An 18582-nucleotide genomic window follows, 5' to 3' on the forward strand; every position below is an offset into this window, starting at 1 on the left:
ATTAATACTGTATCAGTATATTGTGTACCTCCACATTCTGTCTAAATGAATTTAACCATTAATGCCTGCAACTACAATACAATATGTAATTTTCTATCGCTAACTCTGACAACCTTGAAGTCAAAGTATGAATTATAAGAGAATGAATGATCTAGGAATGAAATGATATATCTGTTTCTTTTCACTTCTAATCTCGTCATAATTCCCACAAGTTAAGCGTCTTGAGTCTTGTGTCCAGTTTGGTATTTGCAAACTGTCCTAAAAAGACATTGCCACATCACTCATAACACAGATTTATATATCTAAGCTCTGACTACAGGAAACCCACCCTAGATATATCTGTGGTCCTATACATTTCTATGTAATTCTGGATAACATGGGGTCTTCATATACGCGCAATCTGAAAAAGATTGCTCTTTCATTTTTCGTCGTCTCATCCGCTTTCTCCTTTGTATCTGCCTCCGCCTCTTCCCCTCCTCCGTCTGAATCTCCGTCAGCGGAAACCGAACTCATCTGTCACACAGACAACCCCGCCGACTGTTACCCCAAGGTCTTTTCCGCCACAGAGGAATTCCAAATCGTCCACGACGACCAGGACCTTCCGCCGGGCTTGCACGTGCAGCTAGATGTCCAGACGGGGAAGAAGCAGGCCAAACTCTACGACCCTAAGGAGGAGAACCCGGCTCTCGAGGGCTTACCGGTAGACCGGTCCGTCGTCATCGTAGACCCCGAGGAGCCTCAAGATGACAAGCCCCGCATACCCTCCGGCGCCCCGGCCTACGACCCCGTGGGCAAAGTCAAGGCGCCGAAGGAGAAAGACGAGGGTTTCACACAGGCCCTAGAGACCGTTAAGAAGTACGCTAAGAAGTACTCCAACGCCGGCGACTACTCCGGCCAATCTACCAACGCCGGCGACTACTCCGGCCAATCTACCGAGCTAGACCAAGCTCTCGAGGGCCTGTTAGACCTGTCTTATGACATGTACTACGGGCTTCAGATCGCCGAGGACGCGGACACCGTCCACGGCCTATTCTGCCTCGTCACCAACGTAGACGACTCAGACTCGAAAAAGGACGTGCCCGTAGGCGAACGCCCGGACTTTCTCTCTGCGCTGATCCTCGCGTCCTCGATCCGGAACAACAAGCCCGCATTACAAGCCCTAGAGAAATCCTGGGACGCAGCCACGAACAAGCAATGCGTGCGCTCATCCGGATCCGGATCCAGCACCACTCCTCCCCCGCTGCTAGCAACAGACTTCTTCGCCAACCTCTCCCCCACCAGCGAGCCCGGCAGTGCCGAAGAAGTCGCCGACATCTACCGCACGCGCCTATCGCTCATCGTGCTGGAGCCGCTGCTCAAGAGCGCGCCGATCAGGTCCCAGTTCCTGCGCGCCGACGGCATGCAGCGCCTCCTCGAGGTCCTGCTGCGCGGCGAGAACGCCGTCTGGCAGGACCAAAGACCCAAGGTCGCGCGTATCGTCTCTGATACCTTCCTCGACGAGGAGTTCGGCGCGGCGCTGGGCGTCTGGCCGACGGCCGCTCAGGCGACCGAGGACGGCGTGTGTGCGGCTGGCGGGACGGAGTCGAGGGGAGACGGGTGCTGGGAGTTTCATTTGGAGAGGATTGGGCGGGATCCGGGACACGCGGAGTGGAGTCGGCCGTTGCTTGATTTGTTGAAGAGGAGGAGGGCGGATATACCGAGGACGTCTGGGCGAGACGAGTTGTGATACATATCTATCGGGGATATAGCGTACTTGCCCACATTGGCTATCACTAGAAAGCAGCATATCAAGGCGTTCAAAGGAGGTTATTGGAATATTGTAATTTATTCTTAATTGTTTCTATTTTATCATTTAGGTCACCCTAACGAATACCCAAGCCCGCAGTCTGCGATCCAAAGCTGCGGAGCCACTACATAAAGGATATACACAATACCACCTATATGTCCTCTCACGACTCTTCAGTGTACCGCGATATACCCCCTTTCTATTGCACCATGTAGTAGGTATTCATCAGGGCTGCGGGTCAGGCCTTCAGCCGGCTCATACCCTCCACCACCTCATCCCACCTTGTCTCGAAGTCCTTGCGCACCTTAGCCGCCTCTTCGACGCGGCCCATGCGCCGGAGGTACTTCTGCAGCGTCGCGAGCACGGTCACCGTCGCGTTGTCGTTGTGCCCGAACTCCGCCTCGCTGATAGCCAGGCTGCGGTACAGGATGCTCACGGCCTCCTCGTCGCTGACCTCGTAGCTTGTCGGCAGCGTGCGCAGCATGTTGTAGCAGCTGAAGCGCGCGAGGCGCGGGTCGCGGCCGCGGTTCGCTGCCAGCGTGTCCGCCGCCACCTTGGCCTCCGTCGGCTTGTTGTGCACGTTGAACAGCCAGGTGAGGTGGTGGTCGAGGAGATCGATGTCTCGCTTTCTTGATTCCTGGGCTGCCGCGTCCGCCGCTGATGACGACAACGACGTGTCCTCCCTGAGGCCCGCGAGGAGGTCCTGCATGTACCGCTGCGCCGCGGCCGGCTCGAGGAATTCGCTGTTGAGCATCGCGCGGTACACCGTCGCGAGGTACGTCGGCTTCAGGCGGCTATCCACCTGGACGGCTTTCAGGAAAGTCTCTAGTATCAGGCCCGAGAACTGCGCGATCTCGGACGGGCTGGCGCTTTTTAGTCGCGCGAATAGTAAGTGTAAGGGATGTCTAGGACCGAAGACGATCCGCGACATGTTGTATGAGTAGTTGATCAATGACTCGGCTAAGCCTGGCCCGGATTGTCGTAACGCGCCGAGGGCGAGACATGTCTCGACGAGCAGCGAGGGGTCTTGCCGTAACATCACGTCTCTGTAGCCGTCAAAGGTTATCCTAATCATGCGGAACCCCTGCTCCGTGAAGCCGTTGATGAACAGTTGCCTAGCGGACGACACGGGGTCTAGCCACGTTTTCCCCCGGGGTGGAAACACCAATTCCTTGTCAGGCGTTCTTTGCCATAACGCACCGTCGAAGGCGCCCCCGACGTAAGTCTGTACGATTTGCATGCATTCCTCGGGCAGCCGTAAGCTATCGGGCGCTTCCAGTCGCCTCGGCACCATCTCCATCTCCGGCTCTGGCTCGGGCGACGGCGTCCGACATATGATGTCCTCTATGCTACGCTTCTGAGTGCTAGCCATTTCTGCCCTGCCCGAGAGTATGGCGATTAGCTCCTTGCGCCTGGCGGGGGAGACCCGGCGTAAATATGTGTTGAGCCTGTCGGCATCGATCTTGCGGCCGCCAACGAAGGACACAGACGGCTTGCCGACGGCAGCGCGCTTACCCCGCTGGACCAGGAGTTCTGCTACCTGGTGGGCCCGCAACTTCTTATGCAGGCCCCATTTGTTGAAGCGGATCTTGTACATCTTTTCTCTAGACGCGGGTCAGACTTCATGTCGGGCAACTGTTGGACGGATAGGAATCTTACGTTGCGTAGAAGTAGTATTCTTCTCGCATGATGCGCATGACCTCTTTTAGGCTCTTGTTCTGGTCGAGATACAGGGACGTAATCGTGTCCCGGTAGTTGGTCCAATCACCGTCCCTCGCAGGGCCATTGAATCTCTGAGGCGTGGATGACGGGGTGGTCGCCTGTGGCGTGGTCATGGTACTGGAAGAGTGTTGGCTAGAATGCTTATATCGATGTGAGAGCGTCATGTTCGCAAGGTTGGCTTGATCTTGCTCGGACATGTAGTTTAAAGTGCGGAAATAATCTGCTATAATCTGTTACGGGTTTGAATAGGGAAGATATACGTAATCATTATATTGTGATGTAGATGCACCTGGTGGGAGGGTAGCAGAGGAATGTAGAGCCTGTTGCGTTTACGTTGAGATAGACAACGGTTATAACCTAATAAAGAACGAAGCGAAGCTCGCCTCCTGCTTCATCATGTAGTATTCCCTACAACGCGCAAGACCCGTTCGGATAGGCGTCTCTAATAAGGCTACTAGCCTTTATATTAGTCATGGGTAGGGCGGCCATCTTGATCCGTGAACTACGGACCCTTGTCGTGACATGGTCGTAGCACTCAGGGGGGCATCTCTGCCCATGGTCGCTCAATCATATCTACTACACGTGTTGCAGCCATCCAGCAGCATTCTCTGGTGACCTAACCCGTTTTTAGCTGGTAGCGCGGCATATTAATACCACCTGTCGATCACTTCGTTTTGTTTCTAGTTTCCTTCCGGATGTTGATCGTGGAAAGCTTAATAATAACAAGCCTGGGAGGATGTCACCCAAGACTTTCCAGGAGGATGAAGGATTAGGGGAGGTGGGCGAATAAGGAGTTAGCGCGGAGGCGAATATTCCCAAATTAGAAGCTCCACGGCTACTATTGGCGGAGACGGCTTACTTAACCCTATCGTGAACCGGCGGAGCTTGGTAGCCTTGGCTTGTCTGGCCTGTCAAGGTTTCAACTCTTAAATGCAGAAACACATTCTTGGCTTCTCTACTTGCCGGACTGCAATGCTGTAATACCACTTGCATATCATCCTCTCAATCGCGAGCCGGAGCTAGAATAGGTTATGCGCTGAATACAGAATCGGATGGCGGTATGAAAGCACATGGCATGGCACATGGCACCCCTCGCCCTTTTTGCGTGCTTCGCTGCCTCGCTGCCTCGTCGTGCCCCGGGCGGCCTGGCAGGTTCTTCGCTCATCCTGTGCTCCGAATCCTTACGCCGAATTGGCCGAGGATAGAAGAAATGCATGACACGCTCGGCTCGAGGATAAACTCTTAAAGACGAGATGACGTTAGCATAGCTTCGTTTCCCTCGGCGAGTATCTATCTCATGTTCGAGCCGTCAAGACCGAACGCGCTGTGCTCGTAATGAGCATCTTGGAAGTAAAGTAAATGACGAGAATTTGAACGGATCTGTAGTGGATCAAGTAAAAGGGGCATGTCCCCCTACTCGGCAATTGCCCCGGATTATCATCGACGATGGACAAGATACTGCCCTCTCGGTCTCCGTGATGTCGTAGACAAAGCAGGTAGAGGACGAGAGAAATTTGTTCTCGCTTCCCCTGAATGCATAGGGTCGCTATCTACTGGATCCTGATATTGCAGACCGCGTTCTGTCGAGTATGAGGCTGCAGCAGCAACTGTTAATTTGGCCTACTTTGGTCGACATAAACCCCCTAAATCGCTTACCTACTGCATACTATGTAGTAGGCTTTTTAGGATGATGACTATTAAATGACATCCATAGAGACAGACGTGCGTTCTCCAACCCACTGTTATAGTATATTTGGATCAGGTAGCACGTGGATATTCGTTACTAATAGCCGGCAACTGCCTAGGGAGTATTGTTTCTGTCAGTTTTGTTGAAAACACACTTTTCCTTACTCGGATATGATATGAGTAGGATCTCCCAGGTCGGCGAAATAGATTGTAAATCTTCGAGATGCCCGCCGCTGTCGCACCCGGGAATACCAGCTGAAGCCCCATGGGCGGCGCACGGGCTGATGGGTTTACAGGGAGGCCCTGTTGTGAATCAATTACCCAACTTTCAGCATGAATAAATAAAAATGCAGGGCTGCTGGGGTATTGGGTGTTTTTCTGTTGCTCAACCTTAGGCACATGCTAGTAGCACTAGGTTCTTGATGCTACGCTATCAGAAAGACTACAGGATAGTAGGGGTACCGTACAGAATAGATGCTGTCAGGATTTGCTATGATGAAACATAAACATGTAGGTGTTCGAATGAACGGCATCCTTTTTGGAGGAGTATCCCACGGATTCTACATGGAATCATTGGAATAACGTTGTCGATATCTACATGATAGTTGACAGCCTTGTAGGGATTATGCCTAGGGGCCTGGAAGTGATGGAAGATGAGAGATTGGTGGGGGATCTCGCCCGCGTATAACGACGGAGAATGAAACGAGTGGACCCTTTGATGTCGATTTTCTCCATAGAAGTGAAGGATGCCAGACCCGGCTGAAGATTTATGACAGTTGACTTATCTGAAGCTGGTCAGATTGTCACCACTAAGTTGGCAGATGCGGGACATTGACGTCTTCGTCGATATCGATCGAAGACTAGGCCTCGGGAACGACCGAGCCGCAACGGATAAGACGGCGAGTGTTCCACAGCATACGAAGAGCCGTTCACAAGGTTGATAGATTGGGAAAGAATAATACGGCAGGATGAATCTGGCATGGTATCGAGCTCCCAGTCTGATACATCAGCGACCTGTTCCTTGTTCGCTAGATATGTTGTCAGTTGTCTCATCGATGTTATGAAAGAGAGTTGGAGGCCAATCAAGAGGCCAGTTTGGGAGGGAGAGGGGCAGGGGGTTTGGGGGCTTGGGGGCTTGGGTACTTAGGTACATATAAACGAGTATTTGAACACACTGCCGGTAGGTACCTGGTCTGCCTGGTATGTAAGGAAGCTGCATCCCGTTGGATGGCGCAGATCGTCAAGGATTGATTCATTTGATTCGATGCTTAGATAAATGGCCCACTAACTTGATAGGCTTTACCTTATGATTGAAGTGTTCATTTTAACTCTGCACTCTCGTCCTTATCAATCTCACCATGCACATGCACTCCTTACCTATACCTACACCAACATGAATAACTTCAACAAGCAAGCTATGTATTTGCGCAGGTATGGTCAATGGTAACCTACGGTCCTACGTACGCTTACCGCTTGTGTATACTGCGGAGGGCGGGATGTGTGGGTCGGTAGGGTTGCAGCCGCGAGACAAGACATTGCCGCCCAGTCATTGTGCTAAGTGGCTTGGCTTGATCATGACCGACCAATAAGGTCCATGCTCTCCGACAACTAGGCGCCTACATCGAACATTCATCTGCCTCAAGCGAAAATTCCACCATCCAGAGGCTTCAATTTACCCTCATCGAGCGGCCGTGAGTGTCTCTCGGGTCCCCGACCCTGCTTATGGCGTCGTGTTGTGCGATGAGGTCGGATTTTCACGGCCAACCAGACATCGAGAAACTATCCTGTCGAACCAATCAGGTTGGGTGTTGGTCAAGCTTGAACCTCCGTTGTGTGAGCTGTTACTATGGCTTCGTCTAGATGTGTGGCCGCGGCAAGGTCTGCCCCCATGCCGGCCATTGTTCAGATTCATTTAATACTAGTCTTCGCCAGTAGTCTCAATTCACAATGACCTCTTGCATCTGATTTTACTAACGTACATTGTTCTCGAGCTTTTCTTTTGTTTCAACAAAGACGCGATTTATATTTATCATGGTTGTTTTCTTTCACCTATGACTCAATGGATTGCTCTTCATGACTTATACCATTCCGCTCACTCGTCAACGTCCGCGTTACGTGTAAAATCAAACCTGCCTTTTTAATACTGTCAAGGCAGCCTCTAGAAAGCTCTCACCTAACTTTACTACAACTACTTAATTTTTCTTCATTTCTGGCCCGTCGGACATCAACGCTGGTACTTTGAGTTTGACACAATTTACAGATAAATTCTTGATGAATTTCTAACACTTTCATTTCCTACGTACATTATCTCATCATGAACGCGACTGAGCCGACCCCGAACACTCCCTGGCCGAGCCCTAGGGACCCAAACCGCAAGGATGAATGGGAGGACTGGGAGGATTCGGACGAAGAGGGACAGGTGACCATAGATGATAAGGATGGGCTTCTCATCGATCTTTCCGATGAGGCGAAACACAAATCAAGTCGACCTGGTGCTGCTCAGGGAATTCCACGCAATCTATTACGGTACTCGGTTCAAAAACCGGTTCGCGTGAAGTCCAAAGCTAGACAGAAGGCGCAAAACGCAAAAGCCGGTATATCACTTGTGACGGACATGACAAAATTCCGCCAATCAAAGCAACGCGCGAAGTTCGTTAATCCTACCACTCTTCAGGCTTTAGAAGGAGAGCCGTCCTCTGCTTCAATAGGCAGTTTTTCATGGCTTAAGCAAAGGCCCGGGAATGCCAGCGGTATCAAGGCAGGCAACAAATCTGTACAACGGTCTTCAGACCTTTCTCCAGTAGCTAGGCCAATCGTCATTGGAATATCGGTACCTTCGGACAACCTCTCTGACCATCAAGTCAGCCCACAAACGGCCGTCATCGAGACGCCCACAGACTTTCCTAAATTCCCCCCTAAATCAACTACGACCGCCGCCAATCCTTCAACCCTTACACCCCACCAACTGCGCTCTGTTTGGTCACCAGACACGGAAGCAAGCGAATCTCCGTACCAGGCTTCTAGAGCAGCTTCAAGTCTCTATTCCCAGCCAAGTTTATATGGTGGCCCGAGACCGGATACCGATGTACCTCCTGTACCCGCCTTGCCAACGACTTTCGGGTCCAAAGAGAGGCAGACTGTGGTGATTGCGGATCTCGAAGATGACGACGATCTTGGAACGCCTTGTACTCTTTTTGAAGAAGATGGAAGTCCTACGATGACTCGCAAGTCGGTAAAACCTAAGGCAGCGATAGTTAGCCCTGAAAGTGCTGGTAGCCGATCTCATGGTTGGTGGGATCATGTTACAACTCCTTTCATACAACAGACCAACAACCCCTTTAAGCAACAAGCACAAGAAACGGGATCCAGTCCTTCCTCGCAGCAATGGAACCCGTTTAAGAATCAAACACAAGAGACCGGGTCCAGCCCTTCACAACTTACAGCAGTTCCTCATCAGTGGTGGGCTGGAGCTAGTGAGAAGGGTAGCCCTTCCCAGCTAAACCCACCAGCACAGCAAGTACAGCAGGCCACTCCTAGCCCTTTACAATCTACAACAGGTGTTCGTGAGTGGTGGAATGGGACTAATGAGAAAGATGGGCCGTCATCCAACACTCCAGCTCAGGCTAGGAGCACCCCCGTCGTTCTCCAACAACAATATATAGCCCAGTCAGCGGGTTCTTCGTCTCGCGAAACGTCACCAGAACGCAGAGAAACACGATCCGAGAAAGCAAGGATTCTTTTGGAGGAGAACCAACAATCGAATGAAGAACCGCCTCCGTACTCACCTCCCAAGCCAGCGCGAGAGCCTCAAGTCAAATATGGCGTCATACTGCCGCCTCCGGTTGTAATCAACTCTCAAAGGGTCCCGTCCCCTGGTCCAGTGACTCCGGGCTTGGCGGGAACGATGACATCTCAAGGGGCTATAAATATGGCGGACATACCCTTAACACCACACAATCTTCAACCTGTGCAGGCTGCAGTACTTCCTGATCGCGCACCCGGTTCCTTCACACCTGGTGACCATTTCTACGAAGTCCGAGGACAGGCCAACCGCACTGAAAGGCAACGGCGCCGTCACGAGAAAGAAGAGGTAATTGCTAGAAAAGCTGGCGGGTTCTGGAGAGGGCGGGGCTGCATGCCTAAAAATGGTTGCTTCGGGCGGAGCGGTCGCGAGGGCAGAAAGAGAAGGCGGATTTGTCTATGCGTTATCGCTGGTTTGATCGCTGCGATCATCCTTGCCGTCGTCCTAGCTGTTGTTCTTACACGACGACCTCGACCTCAAGAGAATCCGGCTCCTTCAATCTGGCTCAATTTGACAGATTTCCCGCCGATGCCGACTGGCGTCTTGACGGTTTCTGGGCCGGACAATTCACTAGCGAGGACTGGCTGTTTCGTTGGCACATCAGATACCGCTTGGTCTTGTGCTTTGCCGAAAGAGGAGCACGCATCTGTAGCTCCCAATGCTCCTAACCAGCCTGAGTTCATCTTCCAGATCCAATATGACAACGGCACTAGGGCTCTTTGGAACGTTACGGAAGAAAATGATGGAGACCAACCTACCCTATTCGACTCAGGCTTCAATCCAAACCCACAGCCACCCTCCATCGCGGAAATTCGATTCCTGGGCAACACGACCGATCACATCCAGTCAGATAACAAGGCCGGAGAACCGACGCCTTTTTTTATTAGTACTTTGACAGACGTCAACAAGACAGTTGGCGCTAACATGCTCACTCGTCGACAAGGAGCTAATAACGCCATTGGCGTAGCTGGTGACGATGGCTTTAATCTGACGGATATACTTCCTCCCCCACAACTGAACGGTGACGGCACGGGTGCGCCGGCCCAACTATTCCCGCATTCCGTCCAGCAACCTATCCGTCTGTTTGACCGTGGCCTGCCCACCGAACACTACGGCTTTTACACCTATTTCGACAAGACGATTTACATGGTAGACACAGTGAAGGTAAACGCCGCGGACGACGACGGTGGTTCGACCGAGGCCAGCGCCAAGTCCTTAGTGACATTCGCCCAGACCCGTTTCCTCGTGCAGATCTGGACACGCATGGAGAACACGACACAACTTCTCGGTGATACCGGCGCTGCTGTTCCCTGGACAAACGGCACGTCCGCCACCACCACCCCTGGAACCATGCCGTACCCGGTCACCATCACAGAGGACATGCACGGCGGTGACAGCAACAAGAAGATTGACTACCGCTACGGGGTTCTGAAGAATCAAGCTATCAACACCACAGATGCTCAGCTTATCATCGTTAACCGCGCGTTTGCGGGCACACTGGTCAACGGCATGAACAACAGCCCCAACACCTCCATGGGAGGCATCGATGGCGGCACCGGAGGCTGCAAGTGCGAATGGATCAATTTTAAGGGGCTGAGCAAGGTTACGACATAATTCGCGCTATGAAGAATACGGGAATACGTACACACTCTCTCATAAACTCATTTCATTATTGAGATGCCATTATGGATACACTTGGTACAAGCATCGGAGGCGTTTACGGATCGCATGATTGATTTAGCGGAAGACAAAAAGAATTGGCGTACGGTCATGATTTTTCAGGGGTAATTATATTGCATAGGTGGTAGTCGTACGAAGACTGATCGGGAACTTATGAATAAGCTTTTGGCCCCCGGAATAGGGGATGGGTCCTCGGGTTGGGTGCCAGTATGGCCAGATTAGGAGAGGAAGCTCATAGGATGCTACCTGTAGCGGTGCTTAATACAAATGCATAAAGCGATTATTTATTACAATCGCCTTAAATTGACTTATACCCTAGACTGTGCTCTGTTTGTTTTCGTTGTAAAGTGGTCGAGTTACCTCCGTACAAAAAGGGCCAAGTATGTGGTATTGAAGTGTAGGAGACCTATTTACTCTTTCACTAGAACGGGTTTTATCGACGAATTCATAGACACATGTTCTCCATTAGGTATAATATCGAAGGTTACGCCACATAAGTGATTTTACTCGAAGATTTATTCATGTGCTTCCCGTCAACCATACTAAAGAGAATAGAACCGGGGAAATGGAGATATCAAAGGCATCGATAAAATGACTACTAAATTAATCTCGCACAAGTTGCACTTATTGGAACCAGAACTGGACACTAATCCGACCAGTCTAATTATGCAACAGCCCTTACCATGTGTCCTGAGTTAGACGATGCACTTCGGTCAGACGAAAGGATGTAAGGACAACCACCAGGATATAGCTTGTTGATATGGTGCTGACAGCAGCTAGATAATATTTATCCAATGAGGGTTGAGCCTTTATTGACGCCAGTGTATCTTAAGTGAGAGAAGTGGATTGCAATATTGCCTCCTTTAGATAGGTACCTATCTATGTATACACATGTATCATGCAAGGTTCCGACATAATGATGCCAAGATCTGGACTCCGTTGGAGATGATTATATTTCAAAACTGGCTTCGAATGAGGTACCCAGGTAGAGGGCTGGTGAGAAGTAGATCTGGAGTTTAGATTCGTACACGCGATCTACTCTATTCACTCTAGCCTAGTGACGGTAAATAGTAAACGGCGACTATTTTCGTCCTCCATAAGGCTGATAGGGCTGAACCCAACCATACCCATAATACTTTCAATCTTCCATCGCGTCTGTGCAGCTTCTCCAGCCTTTCTCCACAATCCGTAAAGGTTCCAGTGGATGGCCTGGCATATATTTCCAGGCCCTACGATAAGACTGCTAATCTACCTCCCGACAATCATCCCTCCCTTTTTAACCAATCTCACAATCTGTTTCGCTGCGGCGATCTGCTCCTCGAGAGTGAATAGATTGTATGTGGGAAAAGACGCTGCAGTGTAACATATCAATCCCGCACTTTCTCAGGTCCGTCCACACCTTGCTCTGTGCCGCCCTTAGAAGAAGACCCGAGCGTTTTTCGGTCAAGGAAAAAAGAAACTCGTGGCTCAATCCTATGAAAGCCTTTTCGATGTCGAGGCCAATAAGGTTGTTCCGGAGGGGACGTCGCCAAGCACCAGCTGGTGCAGATTTGGCCCAAAGCAGCAGCCGACGTCTAAGTCAGTGGCGTCCGCGGCTTTGGGGCGCGAGACGGTAGGACGGTAGGAGGGTGATCAAGGTTTAGATTCGTGAATCAGTCTAATGTACGGATAGGGATCAGGGGTTAGATTACCGCCACGTGCACGTACATGCTGTTGTACCGGATACTTCCAGTGCTGTTCACATGTTTCACCACCTCGGAGCTGGGCACCTTGCAGTAATTTTCGAGAAGTTTGCGCACAAGGCTCATTTGTTTCAATCAAATCATCTTGATACCACTCCCTGCTTCACTCTGGGGAAGAAGTCTGGTTGGTAGCAGTCCTCTTCGATACCTGGGCCAAGTCATGTAACACTGCCTATTCACCTGCGAGGTTAACGAAAATAAAGGAAAAAGGCATATTTAGGTAATCAGGGACAGCAATGTGTTAGGCACAACTACATCGTGCGCCGTACAGAGCTACCCATAAACGTCTGTGTATCATAAGAATGCTGATACTATTCAATAATAATGACAGATCTAAATGACTATCTCTGTTCAGCTACCCGATCAATATGTTGGCTGATCTTCACTATCTCTCTTGTATGAGTCCACAGTGACCTCCTGAGTGACAGTAATCTCTCCTGGTTGTTGCCAAGCGCGAATATGATCAGTCTTAGCTGCGTGTTGAGCCAGATATATATCTCGTTCGTCTAACTCGATATAAGGATCACTTTCTAGCTTCATCATGCCTTGGGAAATAACCGTAGAGAATCCGTGACTGCCTTGCCGTGGATGTGACCTATCATCGGAGAGATACTGGCCATTCAAGATACTCTCGCTGGGCGTAGCGCGCTTTGTTCTTCTTATAATGGGTCCCAACTCCGGAAAGCTCACACAGAGCATGCCGGTTGTCGTCTCGGCACTTTAAAAAAGAAAGTTAACATCATCTACAGATATCGGGAATGACAATCTCCTTGTCGGCTTGGTTCGAGTACCGTCCTTCCCGAGACAGGCCAAAAGGGGAGAGACAGAAAAAGAAACTTAACGTTACTTACAGACCCCACATTATAATCTTTGGCTGTATCCAAGATTTGTCGTTGTTATTATTCCCCTCTAGGCGAATTACAAGGCCCAAAACGCTGAATATCGGGGCACTGGGTCATTCTTAGTACTATGACTTCGTAACTGGCTGGACAAACTACTAACCATAAACCAAATGTGAAGACACAAATGACGAGCACCTTTTGCCTGAGCTTCAACTTCATATTCCAGACTGCTTTCACCGGGAGCAGGAGCATTATAACGTCTGTCAACGTATTGAACACCCCACTAGTGTCCAGCAGCACCGGAGTGTTGATGCAAGACCCGGGTATATCGTTGTCCCAGATCTTGGCCCTTGGAATACACCCCCATATCTTAACTAAGGTCGTCGAGCTGTAAAATAGGATGAGTAGGACGATGAGGCAGACGATGCTGATATCGAAAGGCCTGCCCCTGGACGGAGAGAAAATACGACGATAATACCAGAGAACCGAAAGTTTGGTAATACATATAGCGATGCCATAGTTGACGGTGGTGGCGTTAAACCACTTTCAAGGTAAGTCAATGTTCGCAGCCCCTTTTTTCGTTTGCTGAACTTATTAAGAGTCTGTAACTTACATATGCTGCTTGTATGGCCTGTTCTCGCGTGATATCCCATTCATGCCTCCCTCCATAGTTCGCCATAGTAGCGGCGCCGACTCCAGCGAGGGATACCGTGCTTGCCTATGTACGTGGGTTGGTTGGAGGCAATGTTAATTCGAGAGATCGTATTTCTCACTTACCCAAGCAGTCAAAGCAAGCCCTAACAATTAGTATGTTAGCCTCGATTTCATCTCGAGGGGTCAAAGTTAAGTTTACAATCTTCGAAAACCCATGTTTTCCTGATCCAAATTCTAGCATACACCCGAAGAAAGAAGGATATCGTTATCAGGGGAATAGAGACTCCCATAGCGATGTTGTTCTCGTCGGTAAGGGACTCCGGGTTCACGAAATTGGAAGTTACTCCTGGAGGGGGTGGTAATGCGGGTGTTGGAGAGGCTGTCGCCATTCTGGTAATTCTGCTGAGCACTCTATGGGAAGACTTGATGGGTAAGACACTGGGAGGCATGAGAAGACCTCCAGGTTACGCATCTATGTATATAATTGAGGCATGTCTAAAACTTAGGCGTCTCAGCTCTTCATGGCTTCGATCTGGGGTATGTAGAGCAAACAAGATATCAAACAAGCCTATACCAATATGCAGAAATCCTTCCATTCTTCTTCCCTTTCCTCTCCTGTCCATTTACCGCTCTCTAGAAAAGCCCTGGCTTGGCTAGCTTGGATACGAACGACGCTCTTACATCTTAATATAGTACATTGTTCTGGAAATCTGACGAGGAAATCCTACTCATAGACCATATTGGCTTACATCCCCGACGAGGCTGCGATTACAAGCGCTCCGGGCTACTTAGATGATTCATGATTTTCGCTGGAGAATTGCCACAAATGCAGATGCCACAATCCTCCACGACGCCTCAACGCCTCTTGGTCTGCACTAAAGTAACCGGTCAACGGTATGACCCGATTGATTGGGCCTAAGGGGGTTGCGCGTACATCTCTCTCGGAGATACGATATGTGGTAAATTAGTAATTTCTGTGCCCGATGTAGAGATACTTATTCGTGTAACCTTTGGCGTTCGGATGTCTTGACCGACCGGTCTTGGGTCTTTGTTTTCTCTTCACTCCCTTCCGACCAGAGTGTCGGGAGGCTGTGTCTCTTTCTTTTCCCCGTCCTCAGCTTCCCGTTTTTAAAATGTCAATACGTCTGTTTCATCGGTTTCTCTCACCTCTATAGAAAATAATCCGACATGGCTGATCTGAAAGGTGCTGACATTGTCGATGGCTCCCACGGCGCGTCCGTGAGCTCGCACTCGGACCATGTAGCTGAGGAATCCTTCCAACCCTATGTCGACGAGAAAAAGCTACTCTGGAAGACGGACTTACACGTCGTACCTATACTGTTCATTGTATACCTCGCGGCGTTTCTCGATCGGTAGGAGTGCGGACCCTTTGAAACAACTGAGACTGACTTTACGTAGCGTCAATATATCCAATGCCCTCACCATGGGATTGCCCGCAGAGCTCGGTCTCGAGGGCCAGCAGTCGAACATCGCACTCTGCATATTCTTTGTGCCATATATTATATTCGAAATCCCATCCAACATCCTAATGAAGAAACTGAACCCTCACATCTACCTTCCGGCCTGTATCTTATGTTTTGGGATCATAATGCTGGGTCAGGGCTTCGTTCAGAGCTACAGTGGATTGCTCGCTACTAGATTCTTCCTAGGACTCGCCGAGTCCGGGATTTTCCCAGGTAGTTTCTACTTAATTAGTTTCTGGTACAAGAAAGAGGAGGCTCAGAAGAGATTCACTATCTATTGGTCTAGTACTATTCTCTCTGGGGCATTTGGGGGCTTACTGGCTTCCGCGATAGGATGCATGAATGGTATCCGAGGCCTCAGCAACTGGAGATGGGTTTTCATACTGGAGGGTATTGCGACGATATTGATTGGTATCTTAGCGTTCTTTTGCATCACGGACTTCCCACGAGAAGCGAAGTGGTTGTCTCCCGAGGAGAGGACGTTCATACTAAATAAGACGAAAACTAATGAATCTCGGGTAATCCCCGTCACCGCGAAGGACGTTTTCGCTTTCCTCAGAACGCCCAAGGCTTGGCTCGGCGCAATCATGTACTTCTGTAAGTGTGGCCGTCAAAAGTTGGCTTTATACGGAGGAGTGGATGCTAACTATCGGCAGCGGTCTTGGTTACCTCATATTCGCTTTCGTACTTCACGCCAACTATTATCCAAACACTCGGCTACAGCACAATTGAGACTCAACTGCATTCTGTCCCACCTTTCGCATCGGCTTTTGGGCTCGCTATCGTCTTAGCCTACCTCTCCGACAAAGTTCGGATGCGTTCGCCATTCATCTTCTTCGGTCTCGCACTGTTGATCACCGGGCTCTCCATCCTAATCACTACACACGGGTCATCGCATTTCTCAGCTGAATACGCGGGAATCTGTCTGACAGCCATGGGCTCTTTCGGCATTGGTGGGATGATCATCTGCTGGTACGTGATGAACCTTCAGGGCCATGTGGAGAGGAGCATCGGAACGGCTTGGATGATAGGCTTCGGAAATTGCGGAGGCATTGTCGCAACGTTCCTGTTCGTCAAGAAAGACGCGCCCTACTACCATACAGGCTATACTGTCTGTCTTTCCATGGGTTGTCTCTGCGTAGCCGCGTGTGCTGGCTACGCTTTGCATATTTGGCAGCGGAAGAAAGCCGTAGCTGGGATTGAAAAGGAGGGAAATGAAATGGACCATGTATTGTACTTATGAAAATTCACAGAAAGAAAGGTTACCAAGGTAACCAATCCTTAAATAACTTGGTAGGTAATGCTGGCATGGCTTACTAATGCATTATATTTCGTCGATGTCAAATTAAGCTTCAAAGGATTTATACCCAGATAAGATTCCCGTCACTTCTGAGTGTATAAAAGGGGTAAAGACTGATAGGGGTAGGTACAGGTACCTGTGAAAATTACGATTAATACCACAACTATTATTCATTTCGCCATTTTCAACCTTGAGGTTTTACCCATCTATAGAGATTTTCTTGCTTTATGTGAACGAAGATATCTACCTACTCTTCTCAGCTCAATTCTTTGTCTATTTCTCGGTAATTATTTTAGGGGGGTGGGTACTTACCTGTATAATCCCACATGTACTTCGCATTCAACTGAAATCATTAGCGCTGCACGTATTTCCCTTTTCCTCTTTTATCAACACCACAAGTTCGGTCACTCTTTTCATTGCGGTCCCATGGCTTATTGTATGATTGTCTAAGTATAATATGATCTCGCCGATCGCTAATCTGGGACCAGAGATCCTGCTGGAAATCTTCGAATGGCTTTCTCAGGATGGCAATGCAACGCTTGTCCCCTCCGTTCTGTGCTGCAGAAAATGGCGACCTCTGGCTCTGTCTGTCCTATATGGCGATGTCGTTCTGACCCACAAACAACTCCCAAAGTTCGTGGAAACTTGCACGGACCATGAAGTCCGTTCGCTGACATTGCGGTTGGATACTATTCCCGTTAACCCCTATGAGCCATCTGAAGCCAAGCAAGCGGCCGAATCTAGGCTGGAAGCATTGAGGCGGCTCAGCCTACGGATGCCGAGGATGAGGCTTTCGGCCTTATCTATCATGGTCAAATTCCCCTTTCCATTTACGGCCTCGCAGGAAATATCCTTCATTCTAGATCACTTGCCCGCTTGTTGCGTAAGCCTGGACATCGATGTCAGATACACCAGCTTCATCCCGAATTCTACCGTAGATCCGCAAGCTCATCTGCACCTGTGTGACTCTATTCGTGTTATCCTACCTCAGTTACGACACCTACGCCTACGTCTTCCACTAATTTGCCCTGCCATATTCTCTACTAAGCTACCCGGTCAGGATACGCCCTATCAAGTCATCCGCGCCCCAATGCTCAAAACCTGCCTTATCAATCTCTCCCTACGCCCTACTCATCCCAAGGTGCCTCGGCGACTTCCTGTAGCGACGACCTCACCCGAATTCCCCATGTTGGGCTACTAGATCAGCTGCCTTCTCCTCTTCCCCCAGTTCTCGCAGTACTCCAGGACTTCGCTCGTCTTAATTCCACTAATCTTGAGAGACTCTGGGTCATCGACGTGGAGTCGCGAGGTCCAAACCCGCATTCCTGGGCGGCCTGGGTGCGTCGCGATTTCTTTTCCAACACCAGCTATCCAATTCCCGTAGCCAACATCGGCGACTTTGTCCGCGTTGCTTGGTTAGCGCGGGTACCATCGCCGGCGAGTCCACACAAGACGCAAGATTGGCTGTCGACACTGGATAATCTGGAGACGCTGGCTGAAGGCAGCACCTGGGTAGAGACTATCGCTTCTCGTGCCCGCCTGCCGATCGCCATGCTACGAGAGCATCAGGACAGGCGCGAGGCGATGGCCGGGGCACTGTTCCGGAAGCGCAACAGGATCGCTTGTATGCTATGGAGGAATGAGGATGAGACGGGTGAAAAGTTGCTTGCGGAGGGGCCTGGGGAGTTGATGCGACGATGGGACATGAATGAAATAACGCCTAGTGGCTGGATGAGGGACGAGCACACTGCTTCGCCCATGGTTCGAGCGTGATGAGGTTCAAACAGTAAATCATTCATGAAGTACATAACCTAGGTAGGTACTTAACATAATCACTACCAGTCAGCCGATTAAGTTAAAACGTATATTTCTGATACAGAGGAA

At 50.1% G+C, this 18582-nt stretch overlaps 6 protein-coding genes across 6 annotated transcripts; 4 read left to right on the top strand and 2 right to left on the bottom strand.

Moving 5' to 3' along the window:
• The first annotated feature begins 67 nt into the window (after positions 1–67).
• On the top strand, positions 68–1875 carry F4807DRAFT_204934 (uncharacterized protein). The gene has a single exon (XM_047993849.1). The coding sequence runs from the start codon at positions 377–379 to the stop codon at positions 1724–1726; it is 1350 nt and encodes a 449-aa protein (XP_047858428.1). The 5' UTR covers positions 68–376; the 3' UTR covers positions 1727–1875.
• On the bottom strand, positions 1876–4103 carry F4807DRAFT_204933 (uncharacterized protein). The gene is made up of 2 exons (XM_047993848.1): positions 3446–4103; positions 1876–3390 (listed from the first exon to the last, which is right to left on the bottom strand). Exons 1-2 carry the CDS (start codon positions 3703–3705, stop codon positions 2025–2027), a joined length of 1626 nt encoding a protein of 541 aa, XP_047858429.1. The 5' UTR covers positions 3706–4103; the 3' UTR covers positions 1876–2024.
• A 3204-nt stretch (positions 4104–7307) lies between these two features.
• F4807DRAFT_204928 (uncharacterized protein) lies at positions 7308–10776 on the top strand. Its single transcript, XM_047993847.1, has one exon. It carries the CDS (start codon positions 7509–7511, stop codon positions 10608–10610), a length of 3102 nt encoding a protein of 1033 aa, XP_047858430.1. The 5' UTR covers positions 7308–7508; the 3' UTR covers positions 10611–10776.
• A 2005-nt stretch (positions 10777–12781) lies between these two features.
• Positions 12782–14962, bottom strand: F4807DRAFT_469664 (uncharacterized protein; the record flags this gene model as incomplete). The annotated part of the gene is made up of 6 exons (XM_048002732.1): positions 14114–14962; positions 14038–14057; positions 13874–13978; positions 13421–13803; positions 13270–13368; positions 12782–13136 (listed from the first exon to the last, which is right to left on the bottom strand). The coding sequence occupies exons 1-6, from the start codon at positions 14361–14363 to the stop codon at positions 12782–12784; spliced, it is 1212 nt and encodes a 403-aa protein (XP_047858431.1). The 5' UTR covers positions 14364–14962.
• Positions 14963–14984: 22 nt separating this feature from the next.
• On the top strand, positions 14985–16965 carry F4807DRAFT_409660 (MFS general substrate transporter). The gene is made up of 3 exons (XM_047996562.1): positions 14985–15287; positions 15334–15995; positions 16055–16965. Exons 1-3 carry the CDS (start codon positions 15103–15105, stop codon positions 16639–16641), a joined length of 1434 nt encoding a protein of 477 aa, XP_047858432.1. The 5' UTR covers positions 14985–15102; the 3' UTR covers positions 16642–16965.
• Positions 16966–17155: 190 nt separating this feature from the next.
• On the top strand, positions 17156–18580 carry F4807DRAFT_469668 (uncharacterized protein; the record flags this gene model as incomplete). Its single annotated transcript, XM_048002733.1, has 2 exons — positions 17156–17839; positions 17905–18580. 2 exons carry the CDS (start codon positions 17156–17158, stop codon positions 18469–18471), a joined length of 1251 nt encoding a protein of 416 aa, XP_047858433.1. The 3' UTR covers positions 18472–18580.
• Positions 18581–18582: the final 2 nt, after the last annotated feature.

This window comes from Annulohypoxylon truncatum (assembly GCF_022578515.1).
Source record: "Annulohypoxylon truncatum strain CBS 140777 unplaced genomic scaffold F4807scaffold_3, whole genome shotgun sequence".
NCBI classification, from domain to species: Eukaryota; Fungi; Ascomycota; class Sordariomycetes; order Xylariales; family Hypoxylaceae; genus Annulohypoxylon; species Annulohypoxylon truncatum.

What these genes read in the sequence shown, in the direction of transcription:
- F4807DRAFT_204934 (XM_047993849.1), top strand. Translation starts at nt 377, where the DNA reads ATGGGGTCTTCATATACGCGCAATCTGAAAAAGATTGCTCTTTCATTT.
- F4807DRAFT_204933 (XM_047993848.1), bottom strand. Translation starts at nt 3,705, where the DNA reads ATGTCCGAGCAAGATCAAGCCAACCTTGCGAACATGACGCTCTCACAT. An exon ending in GAATACTACTTCTACGCAAC is followed by an intron (nt 3,391 to 3,445) that starts GTAAGATTCCTA and finishes ACCCGCGTCTAG; the next exon opens with AGAAAAGATGTACAAGATCC.
- F4807DRAFT_204928 (XM_047993847.1), top strand. Translation starts at nt 7,509, where the DNA reads ATGAACGCGACTGAGCCGACCCCGAACACTCCCTGGCCGAGCCCTAGG.
- F4807DRAFT_409660 (XM_047996562.1), top strand. Translation starts at nt 15,103, where the DNA reads ATGGCTGATCTGAAAGGTGCTGACATTGTCGATGGCTCCCACGGCGCG. An exon ending in CTCGCGGCGTTTCTCGATCG is followed by an intron (nt 15,288 to 15,333) that starts GTAGGAGTGCGG and finishes GACTTTACGTAG; the next exon opens with CGTCAATATATCCAATGCCC. An exon ending in CGGCGCAATCATGTACTTCT is followed by an intron (nt 15,996 to 16,054) that starts GTAAGTGTGGCC and finishes AACTATCGGCAG; the next exon opens with CGGTCTTGGTTACCTCATAT.